The sequence below is a fragment of the Onychostruthus taczanowskii genome, unplaced genomic scaffold, assembly GCF_017590055.1.
Source record: "Onychostruthus taczanowskii isolate IOZ18803 unplaced genomic scaffold, ASM1759005v1 scaffold53, whole genome shotgun sequence".
Classification (NCBI taxonomy): domain Eukaryota; kingdom Metazoa; phylum Chordata; class Aves; order Passeriformes; family Passeridae; genus Onychostruthus; species Onychostruthus taczanowskii.
The window spans coordinates 2,382,177-2,396,164 of NW_024502902.1; the positions used below are offsets into that span (position 1 = coordinate 2,382,177).

Below are 13,988 nucleotides of genomic sequence, written 5' to 3' on the forward strand. Positions count from 1 at the left end.
GGGAAGCACTGTCTAAGTAAAGGAGAGTGCAAATGAAAGACAAGGAGGGCAAAGGTGACACATTTGGGGAAGGGTGAGAGCTGCAGTGATGGAAAGATGTCCTTTCCTCCTGAAATGGCTTCCAATCTCTCTTGCCTTTTTATGGAGAGGGGAGAAAGGAGCCAAGGACTAGTTGCAAACAGTTAGACACTAGCTAGACGTGATGGGAGGAAACCTACCCTTATCCAAGGGTCAAGCCTTATTTCTTTCACGTGCTGGAGAAAAAAGATGTGAGGTGAGCTGTAACCCCAGGAATGACACGAGAACTTGGACATGACCTTCAGGCAGTTGCCTGCACACCACAGTAGACACCACCTCTGACACCCTAGAAGAATCAACCCTTTGGAAAAAGGGACAGAAGAGGAGAGTCTTTTGGGAAGATGTTTTACCTGCGGCAGGGCTTGAACAACTGTATCCAGCAGCGCTCGCATTCCTGTGGCCATCTTCAGTAGCTTCAGGACTGCGACAACAAGCACAAGAGAAGTGTCAGTCAGACTGAGCTCAGAGGCATCCTTTGTGTGACTTACTAATAACAGTAGCATAAGACAGATGTCCTGTCTCTTGTTCCCCTAGAAAAACTGGATTTTCTCCTCATTCCTCTTCTTGCTTTTGATGGTACAACCCCAGTTGTTCCTTCTCCTCAAGTTGATATCCTTTTTACAAAATATTTTGTTTCTGCCACCCATATCAGTTGGGTTGCTTCTGCTTCACCCTGACACTCCAGCCACATGCTTCTTCCCAGGAATGAGCATTCTAATTATCCTTCTGCTTTGAATTTTCCTTCCATCACTTTCTCTCCCTTCAGCCATCGTTGTTATGCCATCTTGGCACACCTTGGCCACCACCTTACCTAGCATATTTCAACCTGCTCGGTGGCCTCTGCTCACCACACCACTACTATAGTTGCCCCAGAAATGAATAACAGAGAAAGTTCAGCTCTCACATGATCTGCCCACCCTCCCAGTGCTTCACCTCCCAGGGAACCAGAAAGCCTGAGCTTCTAGGCTGTCCTAGATCCTAGAATCCCTGCTGGGATGTGATGAAGGACACCCCAGAGGCTCCTCAAGGGCTGGGGACAGGGCAAGCTCACAAATTTACAGCCACTGCTCAATGAGTCATGGCACCAAGTTGCACTTGATGGCCACATACATCCCTGCTCTGGCCAGAGTCTCTCTCACCCCGGGCAATACGCAGCACCCTCATGATCCGGATGATAGTGGGGTTAATTGGGAGAGCAGCATTGATTTCAATCTCTTCCAATGTGATGCCCATGACAGACAGCAGCACAATGGCCAGATCTAGCTGGTTCCACCTTTAGGAGAAAAATTGAAGAAAATAAATGAAGACAGAATTTTTCCATTTTCCTGAGAAAGAAAGGTACTTGTCTCCACTTCATCCTAAACATTTCCTTACGTGTGAGTTCAAGCCCACTCTGAGTCAGCCTATATGGGCTTTTCCAGAGAAACAGAAATTCACTTTGCACACCCTGAGCAGCCAGAGGCAAGCCAGCCTGATTTGAAAGCATGGAGCTGTGTTACTATGGTGCTATGCTTTGACTAATGGGCTCAGCTTTTTACGGCCTTACTACCTTGAATCAACTTTGCTATATATGTTCTGCTTTAGCATGCTCACAGTTTGCCTCAAGGGCAGGAAAAAAAATGTCTCTCTCTAACCTCATCTCCTTTGCTTTCTAGTCTAACCAGCAGACTGTAACCAAGAGGCAATTTTTGGACAACTCTTGGCATTGCCTAAGCATTGCAGCTTGTGGAGGATGAGGTCAGGTCCATGTGGAACTGGGAGGCAGTCAGAGCACTCTGCCACCACTTCACAGACTAGATAGGGCACCATCCTCAAACCTCTACCTCAAACCCAGCTGTTCCACAGGCACAGCTGACAAGCCACTGCTCACCTGTCTTTGAAGAATCGACGCAGACCAAATGCCACCAGCTTGAGGACTGCCTCAAACACGAAGACAGTGGTGAACAGGTAGTTGCAGTATTTGAGGGCGGTCTCCAGGGACTGCCACAGAAAGAGAGGGAAAAGAATTGAGGCAAAAGCAACATCAAACACACAACCCCCCTGTGTAGGGAGACTCTCCTAAGTGCCAGGAATTCATCCTGGGGTGTGGAAGCTGCCGCAGGTATTCACTGTGGGGTGGGGAGGCTGCCCCACGCTTCCTACCTACTTGAATGTGGAGGTTGCCTACTAAGGGCAACCACCAGCCAGCCCCTTTGCCCATGTTCTTCTCAGGATCAGTTACTGCTCCTTTCTTCTGTACTGTTCAGCATAATCAGGAGGAGGAGGCTATTGCAAGAGAATCCAAAAAATTCCATCAGGCTTTTCTTCTGCCAGTAGCCCATGCCACCTGAATGACACCTTGTTAATGGCACTGGCATAGCTATCAACCAGGAGTGAAGCACAGAGGTTACTCTGGTTGTGGATTCAGGTCATCTCTGACCAGAGATGTGCCTTGGTCTGGTGCCAGCACATCGCATCTCTGAGCTGTTTGGTTCCTGGTTCTTTCACAACTACCAAGAACCAGTGTGAGCAGTGGGCAGCTTTTGGTGGCATTTTGTACTGGAAGGGTTTGAAGTGCTTTGAGAAGATTGTTTAACAGAGCCTGACAGCAGGCTGGCTTGGCTGCAGCTGTGTTCCAGGGAAAGGAGCTGAAGAGTAAGGAAGAGGAGTGACTTGTTGAGGAACAAAAATCTGATGTGAGGATGCCAACAGATAAAGCTTGAGAGTTCCTCAAATATAAAGCTAGGCACCATCTAGGCAAGATGAGAGCTGGGCAGCTGGACAAGGTGAGAGGAGCCCAGCAATAGATTTGAATGAGAACAGACAGATTCAGCTCCTGATCAAAGCCTGAGTTACCTCAGATAATGTGTTCAGACACCAAAGCTATCACCTAAACCAAGGGTCTTCTGAAGAGAAAACTGAAATGTTGCTGGGCAGATGTCATGATGAATGCTTTGTCTGCATATGGAGGCAGATGTGCAGTTTTCCCACCAAAGGCATCTGCAGCTTTGCCAGGAGCACTGATTGGTACATGGTCTGTACCGAAGCAAAGTGAAAAACTTATCTGGCCTCCAAGGTGCTGTATTTGGGACCACACCCTGCAGCTGAGAGAGGCTCTGCTCAGCACTTTGGCCCTGCAGTTTCTCTTATGAAGAAAAGTGGCTTGGTAAAGATGGCCCATCCCATGACATACAACCAGCCACTCTGGTTCTCTCAGCTGAGGCCATAAGGCAGGGGAATTGGGCTGACATTTGGAAATCTGATGCAAAGCCTGAAGCTCCCAGGACACTGCTGCTTCCACAACTCCTATTAGGAACAAGGGAAACATAAAAGCAGAGCAGGCAGCTAAATTTGGGTGACCCACATATCCACTTACTAATATAAAGTACAGAGACTTAATTGTACCATGCTTTCTAGGGGCTTGACTCTTGCTCAGACACCTACTCTCTATTGATTTTAATGGATAACAAGTGTCTGAGTAGGAGCTACCTTTCTGGAAACACATGAAAATCTTCACACAAATTTGCCTACTACAAAACTAATTCCTACAAAACAGTAGTTTTTAGAGATACCGAAGTGTCCTACTTATGCTGGTGGGCAGTGGTCACCAAAGAGCTGTACCAAAATGACAGTGTCTGGCAGGACTTATCTCCACGATCTCACTCACCACAGGTTGGTTGTAGTGCTCCAAGGACATAGTGACCACGTTGAGGCAGATGATGAAAGTGATGAAGATGTCCAGATAGTGGCTGGTGCAGACCGAATGGATAAGGAGGCGTATGTGGCAGTAGGTAGCGTAGTACGGCAAACGCTGCGCCTCTTCAGTGGAAAGAGGGATATGGGCAGAGTTAGGAAGAAATCAGAAGAAAGAGAGAAATGAGTAAGAAACACTGAGGAGGAAGAAGGTGTAAGCTTGGTCATAGGTATTGAAAGAAACTGGAATGTAGTTGGGAGGGAGAAAAACCAGAAAAGAATTGGTAAAGGACATAGGGAAGAGGGGAAAAAATGAAAAAAAAAAAAAAAAAAAAAACCAAAACCAACAACAAAAAAAAAAACACACTGAAAGAAGAAATGGGGAAAAATATGTAGGAAAATAGACAAAGAACGGAATATTAGGAAAAAAATCTTTAGACTGTGTTTGTGGGAATGATGCTAAATCAGCATTTCATGTCTTGACAAATTAAGATCACTTTTCATAAAAGGGAGCAGATGGTTCACGGAGAGGCCCTGGGGTGTTATAGGAGAGAAGGGGAAAACTGGAGCAGAGGCAAGGAAAGCATGCCCATAGGCTGTGAATGGAAGTCTGGGTAGTAGGGATGATTTCCAGGAGCAAGCATGCTTCAGCAATTTTTATCTAAAGGTAACACAAAACAGGACAGAAACACTAGGAATACAAGGTTTCCTTCGCCACAGAGGGTTTTAGATCCCAAGGAGTGACACTGCAACACTGGGGTCAGTGAGACACAAAACACAGGGGTCTTCCTCTTTTTTTTTTTCCCCTCTTATTTAGATTTGGGTTTAAACACAAAGAATGGTCTGTCCAGGTTCTTCTTCAACCACCAGCTGAGCTGCAGGAAGCCCAGGTGGGACTCACCCCAAGCACAGGAAGCATATAGATGTGTGCACGCTCCATGCCAGCAGTGCCTGTCGGCATGTGCATAGGGGTGTTTTTGGTACGTTATCTCCTGAGGAGCAGCGTGCTAAAACCCTTCCCAAGCGCCTTCCCTGGAGTCCCAGCAGACCTCCTCAGCCACCCCTCTTCCCCAGACCGCCCCAGTGAGGTGTGTGGTGACACAGCAGTGGTGCGGGGAGGAAGGCTGAGAGCACGGCCATGAGCGATGGATTTTGGAGACCAAGTCATTGGGAAAGAAAAATAAGAGGAAAAGGTTTTTCTCAAAAAACCTTGGCCTACGAACCAAACAAACACTTAGGCTGTGCCTTACTCCTTCGCTTCTTCTCCAAGCGTCGCAGGCGCTTCTCCTCCCGCCGGCGCGCCTCCTCAGCCTCCTGGTGCTGCCGGCACTTGTGGAAGTTCTCCACCACCACCCCCACGAACATGTTGAGCACAAAGAAGCTGACGATGAGGAGAAAGGAGATGAAGTAAAGTAGCATCCAGGGGTTGTTGTTGATCACTGGCTGGAGTGGGAGGAGAACAGAGGCAGACATTGTCTTAGCAGTAAAGGAATAGGGATGCAGTGGGTGGCAGCCCAACAGATCCTGCTTTACAAGGTATTGAAATAACCATGTGTGGGCCAGGAGGGAGCCAGCATGCCCAGAAAGACACATGGTATTATTGCTTCTTCATTACAAATAGATAAAGGCCCACTGACCCTACCACAGACACCCACAGCATAGCCAGAGCTACACCTTCCTGCATGGACTAGACAAGGCCATGGACCTGACCCCTTGCAAATAGGTGAGCCAAGGATTCAGAAGAGGCCTGGAAGGGACTCTTGGTTTGAGGGAGGTACTGAAGCAGGATGCTAAAGGATGCTTCTGCCTTACAGGCACAAGGAAAGTGAAAAGATCGTTTCACAAGAAAGTCCATGTACCTGCTGGTCAACAGCCACAGCATCGAGTCCATTATACATAATATTGACCCAGCCGTCCTTGGAAGCCAGAACAAAGAGGGACATCAGAGCCTGCAACATAAAAAGCAAAGCTGATGTGGAGCAGGTGCATCTGTCAGGCAGAAAAAAAATTATTGTGGGTTTATGCTCTAACACACACAGTACTGAAATACTCTTCCTGTGTCTCTGCACACATCAAAACCTGCTCTTTCCCCTGTGGAGGACAGGGACGGGGTGACAGGAAGCCATGTGCAGCCAGACCCACCAGAGGAGACAGTTTGTGAAGAACATCATCTTCATAGCAGGAGAAAAGAGAAAATCAAGCTCTCTGCTGCCACCGCTTTTCTTTCCCACTCATCCTCTAAGTGTCATTCTGATACCAACCCACTAGTGGCACAGCTTCTGCATGGGCATGCATGCCAAATAACTGCTCCTTCTGGCCCAGGCATTGGCTTTCCAGGCACTGCATCTGTTCCCTGGGGAGGAGACAAACCCTGTGTTGGGTTCCCATGAGAGGGAGGGGCTGTGGGCCAACTCACCTGTCCCAGGTTGTCGAAGTTATACTTGTGGTGCACCCACTTGTAGTTGGCTGCCACGCAGTCAGACCGGTTGGTGATGTTCCTGATGTCGACCCCCAGGCAGTGGTAGAACTTGCCCTTGAAAAGCTGCAGAAGGGGAGTGACCCCATCAGCCCCTTTCCCCACAGAGTTCCCCATGCTCCCTGGGTTGTACAGAAGCTGCCAAGATGCTGCATGGCCCACAAGACTGCAAGCCACAGAGAGCACGACAGGGACACTACCAACACAATGTACAGCACAGGCTCAACCATTGCACAGGAGTCAGGACCACCCTTGTAAGCTCACAGCTGCCTTTTCAGCCTCCTCCATTGCTCCAGGCCAGCAGTGACTGTAAGCCCACCATCTGACAGCCCTTAAGGCAGCCTTTCTGGGTACAAAGGGAAAAAGTATCTTCTAATCAGTCGCCCAGAGTAATCTTCACTCCCTGCTTCCCAGTTACTGAGAGCACTGATGGGAAAAGAAGATCTCATCTAAGGGTAAAGAACCAGAAAAAAACATCCTCTTCCTCTCATATATATTTTTTCACAAAGCTGCTCTGCACTTCTTTGACTCTTCTGCCCAGGGCTCTTTTCCCCATATGGAAGGTACTGGATTGTGCATTTGTACAGATGCATCAGAGCAAACTAAGTATAGCGCATTCCCTGAGATGGAAGTAACGCCCACACCCTTGCTCCTCTGCAATGCAACAGCCAAAAATAAGGAGGATTAAATAAAAAAATTAAAGAAGTTTGTGGGTGGATTTAGGGCTCAGAGGGGGAGAAAAAAAGCTGACTGGGGGCAGGGTTCATGCAAGGAGGCACTGAGCTGCTTGCCCTTGTGGGGTGACATGAGTGGGTCCAGGGAGCCCTGTGCTGTGCCAGCCCTGGGCTCTCACTATGACACTAAATCCTATGAGCCCTAACTCCTCTCTCTCATGTCCAGCAATGCCTGCACTTGCTGAGCACCTGTCTGTGCTTGCCAAAGGCTGTGTCATGATGGAGATGATTTGTGGAAGAGGGTAAACGCAGAAAATTCACTGGCTTCGCTGCCTCTCCTGCTCTACTTGGCTGCCTGTGTCTGTTATAGGACCTGGGTGCTCTTGGGGTGGGGGCTCAAGGGCTGTTTGATGGACAGTAACAACCTACCTGCACACCCAGGATGCCAAAGATGATGAAGAAAGCACAGCAGATGAGGACAATATTTCCTATGGGCTTGAGGGAAGAAATGAGTGTCTCCACCACCAGCTTCAGACCAGGGGCTCGACTGATGACTCTGGAAAGGAAGGAAGGGGAAGGGTGACAGAGGGACAGGGCAGGGACATTTGGCCTAAGCTAAGCATTTTCAGCAGCAGCAGACTCCTGTCTCCATGTGCAGTGACCCCTCAGTGAAGATCTCTCCCCTGTGATCAAAAAGCCTTTTCTCTCCCATGGATTTGTTCTTTGATGAGGCACCTCCAGCATCAGGCCCATATGGCTAAGGGGGACCTACTTGTGGCTTATTACTTGTTAAAGACCACATTTTGCCTGGCACAGCTGGATCTAACCCTGGGACCCGTCCTGGGGATAACCAGTGGGAAGAGGGGGCCAAGCAGGGCTCGGTGGGGTTCTGACCGGAGGGGACGTAGGGTGCGCAGCAACCGCAGCACTCGCAGCACCCCCAGGATTTTGGCACCGCCAGCAGAGGCCACTGAGACCACAATGTCAATGAGAGACACAAAGACCAAGAAGCCATCCAAGATGTTCCAACTGCTGCGGAGATAAGCCTGGTCCCCAAAATACAGGCCTAGGGAGACCACCTGGAAGAGAGGGGAGAGAAGAGGGGGTGAAACAGCTCCTCTGTTACCTGGTAGAGGACAACTATGGAGAGAATGGGAGGAGGGGGAATAGTTATCAACTCCTCACGACACTGAAGTGTCATCTCATTATCTTTTCCTTTCACCTGGATGTCTGTGAAGGAAAACACCTTTTTTCTGTCTCTCTGAGTAACATGACACTGTAGGGGACACACAGGAAATCTCTCCCTGCCACACCAGAGACTTGGGGACAGTCTCCCAGTTCAGAGATCACACAGGAGGTAAAGTCAGGCACCAAATCCATACTTTGGCTCTAAAAGGGGTAATTTGTTTGTCAGCAGGTCTCAAAAACAGTGGGTGCTACAGAAATTGGTGGTCATGGGGAGGTATTACCATCCTGCAAATCACAGTCAAAATTCAGATATGAATTTTAGGGATTTAACTTCCAGCACACAATTTTAGGACTTTTTCCTAAATATGAGAAGGGAATAACAAGGTTTTCTGATTGTTGCAAAGTACTTTGACATCTATTGAATAATTATCTCAACGTTGAGCATGTCATTAATATTATTGTAATGTCCCCCATTCTTACTCCAGGAGAAAGGGAATGGACATTTGACATCGTTACAAAATCCATACTTGAATGTCAGCTATCCTTCGTGAATACGAAGATCCAACTGGATCTAATGCCTACGATAAACATCCCCTCTATGCCTAACAAGACAGGACTGAACCCCAGGCAGTATCTGCCTTTATAAAGGTAGAGGGAAGGACTGGCACACCAAAAAGATGAACACATTTTAAAAGGGTGCTGAGCAAAGATGAACAGTGTTTGACACTGGGAAAAGGCTCTGAGCTGTTCTCCAGTAACTTACCTTCAGTGTCATCTCAGCTACAAATATTGCTGTGAAAATGTAGTTGGACACAGTGAGAAAGATTCTTTCCTAGAAAAAAAACAAAAAAAACAAAACAGAGAAAGACCTTAAATGTATTTTGACTACTTCTTGTTACTCTGCCAGTCCCCTCTGATGATCTTGATATTTTTGCATTCCTGTGGAGTGTCTGAAAGTTGTTGAAATAAGGGAGATATCCCTGGCAGAGGTCAGTGCTAGGCAGATTTCAGCTCATATACCTTGGCTGGGACAGGATCCTATGCAGCTCTGCCAGACCATAGTGGATGGGATTTTTTTTGCATCCTGCAGATCTGGTTTTAAGGCAGCCTCTGCCCTTTTCCATCAGTGCTACTCAGGCCTAACCTGCTGCACTGACCTGGCACTCCTTCCCAAAGAGCTGCTGAGCACAGACCACTGATTGCGTCCAAGTGCAGCAAAGTCTGGGAGTCAGCTAAGGCAGACAAGCAGAAAAAGTAATTTCACTTGCCAGCTTAAGCCACCTCCGAGACAGCTCAAGAGCAGCATACATGAATGATGATGTGCCATTCCTACAGCATGGAAGTTACTTCTATCTCTCAGTTCCACTCCTTGTCCCTTTTGCCATTCATCCCTTATATGCAGGTTCCTGGAGGAGACACTTACTTTCCAAGACAGAAGGAACTAGGCTTTCTGTATTATAAAGTGGGTTGCCCCATACAGGAGCCTGCAGGGGAAACACATATTTATGTCAATTACTAATATTGAGGTATTTGAACAGATGAGTCAGAGCTGGTGTTTAATGCTGAAATTCTTCCAGAGATCATACCAGTACCAGGAACACTTAGGAACCACTGTTAGAGGTTGTGCTATAAAGTGGGTGACAGGTAATTGTGCTCACCGTGCTTCTGTGCTCAATCTGGGGTCTTTCCAGGGCAATGGTGATGCAGTTCAGGAAGATGAAGGCCAGCACTACATGGTCAAAGAGCTTGTGAGCAATGATGGTTTGGCAGAGGAGGCGAAACCTGCAAGAGAGTTCCAGTAGGCACCTGTGCCTTGGGCAGAACGGATTTAGGAGCAAAGAGGACACAGAATGAAGTATTCTGGCCAAAACTGGGCACTTATATAGCAGCTTTCCTATCTCTGATACTGATGTGCCTTGGAATGGCAATAGCCCAGGGTGGTACATGGTTACATAGGGAGCCTGGAGCAGAGCAAGGACAGAGCAATGTGCTGAACCTCCATTGATTTCTCCAGTGCCAGAGTGGTTTCCTAACCACTATGACCCTGTGCTCCTCTCTTGCCTTGTAAAGAGGCTGAGTTCCAGTTTTCCTCCCAAACTCACACTGTGTACCCCCCACAGCAAAGAGGCCACATGCTGAAAGCTCAGGAGAGGCAGGTAGGCTGGCAGTCATGGGGACCACACTTCTGAAAGACACTGTGTATGTTAACATAGGTGTCACACAGAGCAAAAAAAGCTCTCCCTCATCACCTAAAATGAAAGGCCTTTCTTTTCAAGGAGCAGTATGAATGGGTGACAATAATGCTAGCTGGGGTAGGTGGACATTTTCTCCTGTGAGAACTCTTTAACAGAAGAATTCAACCCAAATTTCCTTTTTTTAAGGCAAGAAGAATTCTAACTTTACCCTAAAAGGTGTGATATAACTTCTGGTAAGTTGATACTGGTACTGTAAATTAAATGAAGATGCTATTCTGGTACGAGGGGAGGAAATATCAGTATTATGGAGTCATCAATAATACATTCTTTATCCTCTTTGTGCTAATATTAGTATTCCCTGCCTTGCTTTGCTATAAATATTTATGATTACAGAAAATAAAAATGGGATGCTCCAAAGGGAGGGAAGATCACAATAGCTATTTAGGATGCTCAACTTTCCTTTCATTGCCACAGTCTAGGAAAAGAAATGCTGTTTGGCTGTAGAAGGGACAACGGAAGAGAAAATACACATTCTCAGCTGCTAAGTTTGAAGTTGACTCCTAGCACCAGGGGATGCAGCCAGCAGAGCAACAGGATCTGCCCCATCTTCTCAACACTGTCATGCCAAAAACTGCACAAACCTGTTCTGTGGAGAGAAGAGATATATGGACCAGTCCTCCCGTAACTCACACCAGTCTGGCTTATAGACTTCCATCATCTTCCGGATGCGAAAGCACAGGCTCTGTAGGGATGCAGCAGAAGCAATTGCCACTGGTCACCTTCCCACTTGCCTGAGAGAGATATTTTTCCTTTCACATCTGACTCAAACGCACCACTACCTGCTTTTCTTTTATCCCTCAATTGAGAAAATCAACGCAAAGGCAACAACTCATGGAAAAGATAGCAGCTGCTTTGCCAGGGATGGTTTACCTCTTGGCATCTGGTTTCCTCCCCAGATCATGAAACATAAAACTGCTGGTGTCCCTTCTAGAGTAGGATGCTGTCCCATGATGCCTTCTTAGAGGTGTTGGAGGGACTGTGTTACATGAGGGCAATGTTTCCTCCCTACGTCAGCTAAATCAGAAGCTAGGACAAGAAGGCTTTCTGTTGGCACTTGGGCTGAGAGTTTCATAGAGACATTTATGACTGTTCAAATTTCTACTGACCCTCACTCCACTTTTTCCACTCTCTGATCTGCTCACAGATTGCTGTCCCCCAGGCTGATACCACAAAACCCACTTGCCTTGCCTGTGGTGCCTGTGCCTCCTGCTCTGGTCTGCTGATGTTCCCCACGCAAAACTCTCACTCTTGCACAGCCTGATCTCTCCTATCTTGCAGAAATCACTGGCTGCACTGCTCTGAAATAACAGCCCCTGATTGACCACATGTACGTCGCACAGCTGCCTTCCTCCCACCACCCACCTGCCTTGCAAGTAGCCTGACAATGTGGTGTGAGCTTGTCTGTGCCTGGAAAGTCCTGTCTGCATTTAGTCCTCCAGGTGTCCTCCAGCTCTCCTAAAGCACCTTTGCAAGCCTTCCCATTCACATGCAAGAAGACTGAAATTTGAGGATGGATTTGGAGTTTCCCAGAGCACTGTGATGAGCCCCAGGCTCCTCCACCAAGCACTCACATAATCTATTTCTTCATCATCTTCTCCCCGTTCTTTGTGGTTGTTCATCTTTGGGAAGATCTCCTTGACAATACTGGGCATTTTGCCATTGCAGTCCTGATGCTCACTGGCCCCAGGCGGTGCTCCCAGCCTATGGGTCACTCTGTGGCCAGAAGGGACCGAGGCCAACTCCAGCAGGTCACAGGAGCCTTTGTTATCCAGAGAGAGTGTCCGGCGGTGATGAAACACCCTTCCTGTCCCATCCGGCTCCCCATCTGCTGCCTTGTGCGTTTCCCCAGACAGGAGGGACTCGTGCTCAGCTGAGGGAGGTTTGTGTTTCAGGCTGTGTCCCCGGGCCAGGCTGTTCCAGCTGGAGCGACGGCTTCCCCAGGCTCCGCTGCGGCTCCAGGCACCGTAGTGGGAACTGCGGGAGCTGGACTGTAAGAGAGGGGGATGGGGACTCAGTGACTCTGGGCACAAGGAGGGAGCATGTGCTCCCCTCTCAGATCAGAGACTGCTCCCTGAGCCCCCAAGCCAGAAGGCTGCCATTTATCAGACACTGAGCAAGTTGCATGGTGGGAATTCAGCAGCAATCTCAGTAAATCTGACAATAAATTGGTAATGAGTTAGCAATCGTGTTGATTGTGATTACTTTATAGCACCATCTGTGTGCAAAGCACTTTCAGGGAAGGTAAGTAATAAAGCCAAAGGCCAGGTGCCTGATACTGTTACTTACACCAGCACAGAGCAAGAGTAAAGTTCTCAAATAATCTGACTGGCAGCTTTTTACACTGCGCTGGGGTTAAGGATAACACAAGGTACAGGGTGATGGATCATCTGACACACCATCTTTGAGTCCAGTCTTAGTAAAAGGGAGAAATGAGAGAAACAGGCTTGTTGGTTACAGCCCAGTCCAACAACATCAGCAAGGTATCATGTAGCTCATGGCTGCTGGCACTCACTGTTTGGAAATAACAGGGGCATGAACCTTTAAGCACCAAGGCACTCCCCAGAGCTGTGTACGCCAGTGGGTAGAAAGCCCAGAAGCTGATGTTACAAGGTGGACAGGTCTGAGATGCACTGGTTAGACAAACCTGCATGCTTGGGGAAGTGCTATGGGGCAGCAGAATCTGCTCAAAGACAAGATTTCCACTGTTACAAAAGCTCTGATACAATCCCATCTGTAATTGGACTTGGTGGTTCTGCCATCACTTCTTAACTCAAGGCTAAATTTTTTGTCCTTTAATCTAGGAAAACAAGGAAAAGGCAAGGAGGAAAAACATGTTCCACTGTAAGAGGGAGACTGTCTTCTTGTTGTTCTCCCTCTCCCACACTCAAAGGAGTATAGATAACTAATCTGGAAATAGACTTCAAAACTCTGGAAATTTAGAAAAATAATGTGAACTGATCTGGATTCTAAAGACAGACAATGAAGCTGTGTCAGAAGCCTACAGCAGCAGGGCAATCCTTCCCAGAAATCCCCAGATGATGGCAGAAAACTGACAAAGTGCTTGGCCTTCAAAGGAAGGGTATGACACACATTTCTACTCCCTCACTCACCAAGGACCGCTGGTCATAAGTCATTCTCCCCAGGGACATCACACTGCTCTTCCGGGAGCCAACAGCAACACGGATCTGGTCAAGCTGCAGTGAGTTGCGTGAAGAGTTGGTGACCCCCCCAGAAGCCACTGGTGGGTTGGAAGAGGGCAAGGATGGGTCCAGGTGCCCATTAGGTGTCACAGGAATTGCACAGAGCTTGGGATCTAAGTGAAAAGATGCAGAAAGAAGAATGAGGAAAGAAGTTGGGTTTCTCACTATCCAGTGACTATTTTGATGCCTAAGCCATTTAGCGTGTTAACAGCAGCTAACAGATTGCTAGCCCTTTAGCACCAATCAACATCAGTTTCTCTGATTTAGGGTGTGGTGACAAAGGCAGTGCAAGCTGGGAAGGCTTTAAAGTAATTTCCTCAGCCTCCAAAACCAACCACGTCTCTCCCTGGGGACAGACAGACGAGCAGAGTGGTGGCCAGGCAGCCTCAGACTGACAGGCAGAGCATGAAGGAGAACAGAGGAACAAGAGCGTGCTTCTGCATGC

At 47.9% G+C, this 13,988-nt stretch overlaps 1 protein-coding gene across 1 annotated transcript in view; it reads right to left on the reverse strand.

Annotated features, from left to right (window-relative positions):
• CACNA1I (calcium voltage-gated channel subunit alpha1 I) overlaps positions 1-13,988 on the reverse strand; it is a 154,490-nt gene that overhangs the window by 13,958 nt on the left and 126,544 nt on the right. Inside the window, exons 16-29 of the mRNA XM_041416693.1 lie at positions 13,454-13,656; positions 11,915-12,331; positions 10,925-11,025; positions 9,747-9,870; positions 8,852-8,920; positions 7,795-7,979; positions 7,330-7,456; positions 6,167-6,292; positions 5,610-5,699; positions 5,001-5,193; positions 3,725-3,876; positions 1,949-2,058; positions 1,218-1,351; positions 429-499 (exon numbers count right to left, since the gene is read on the reverse strand). Of these exons, the coding sequence (XP_041272627.1) occupies positions 429-499; positions 1,218-1,351; positions 1,949-2,058; positions 3,725-3,876; positions 5,001-5,193; positions 5,610-5,699; positions 6,167-6,292; positions 7,330-7,456; positions 7,795-7,979; positions 8,852-8,920; positions 9,747-9,870; positions 10,925-11,025; positions 11,915-12,331; positions 13,454-13,656 (2,102 nt within the window). The remainder of the gene's footprint in view (positions 1-428; positions 500-1,217; positions 1,352-1,948; positions 2,059-3,724; positions 3,877-5,000; positions 5,194-5,609; positions 5,700-6,166; positions 6,293-7,329; positions 7,457-7,794; positions 7,980-8,851; positions 8,921-9,746; positions 9,871-10,924; positions 11,026-11,914; positions 12,332-13,453; positions 13,657-13,988) is intronic.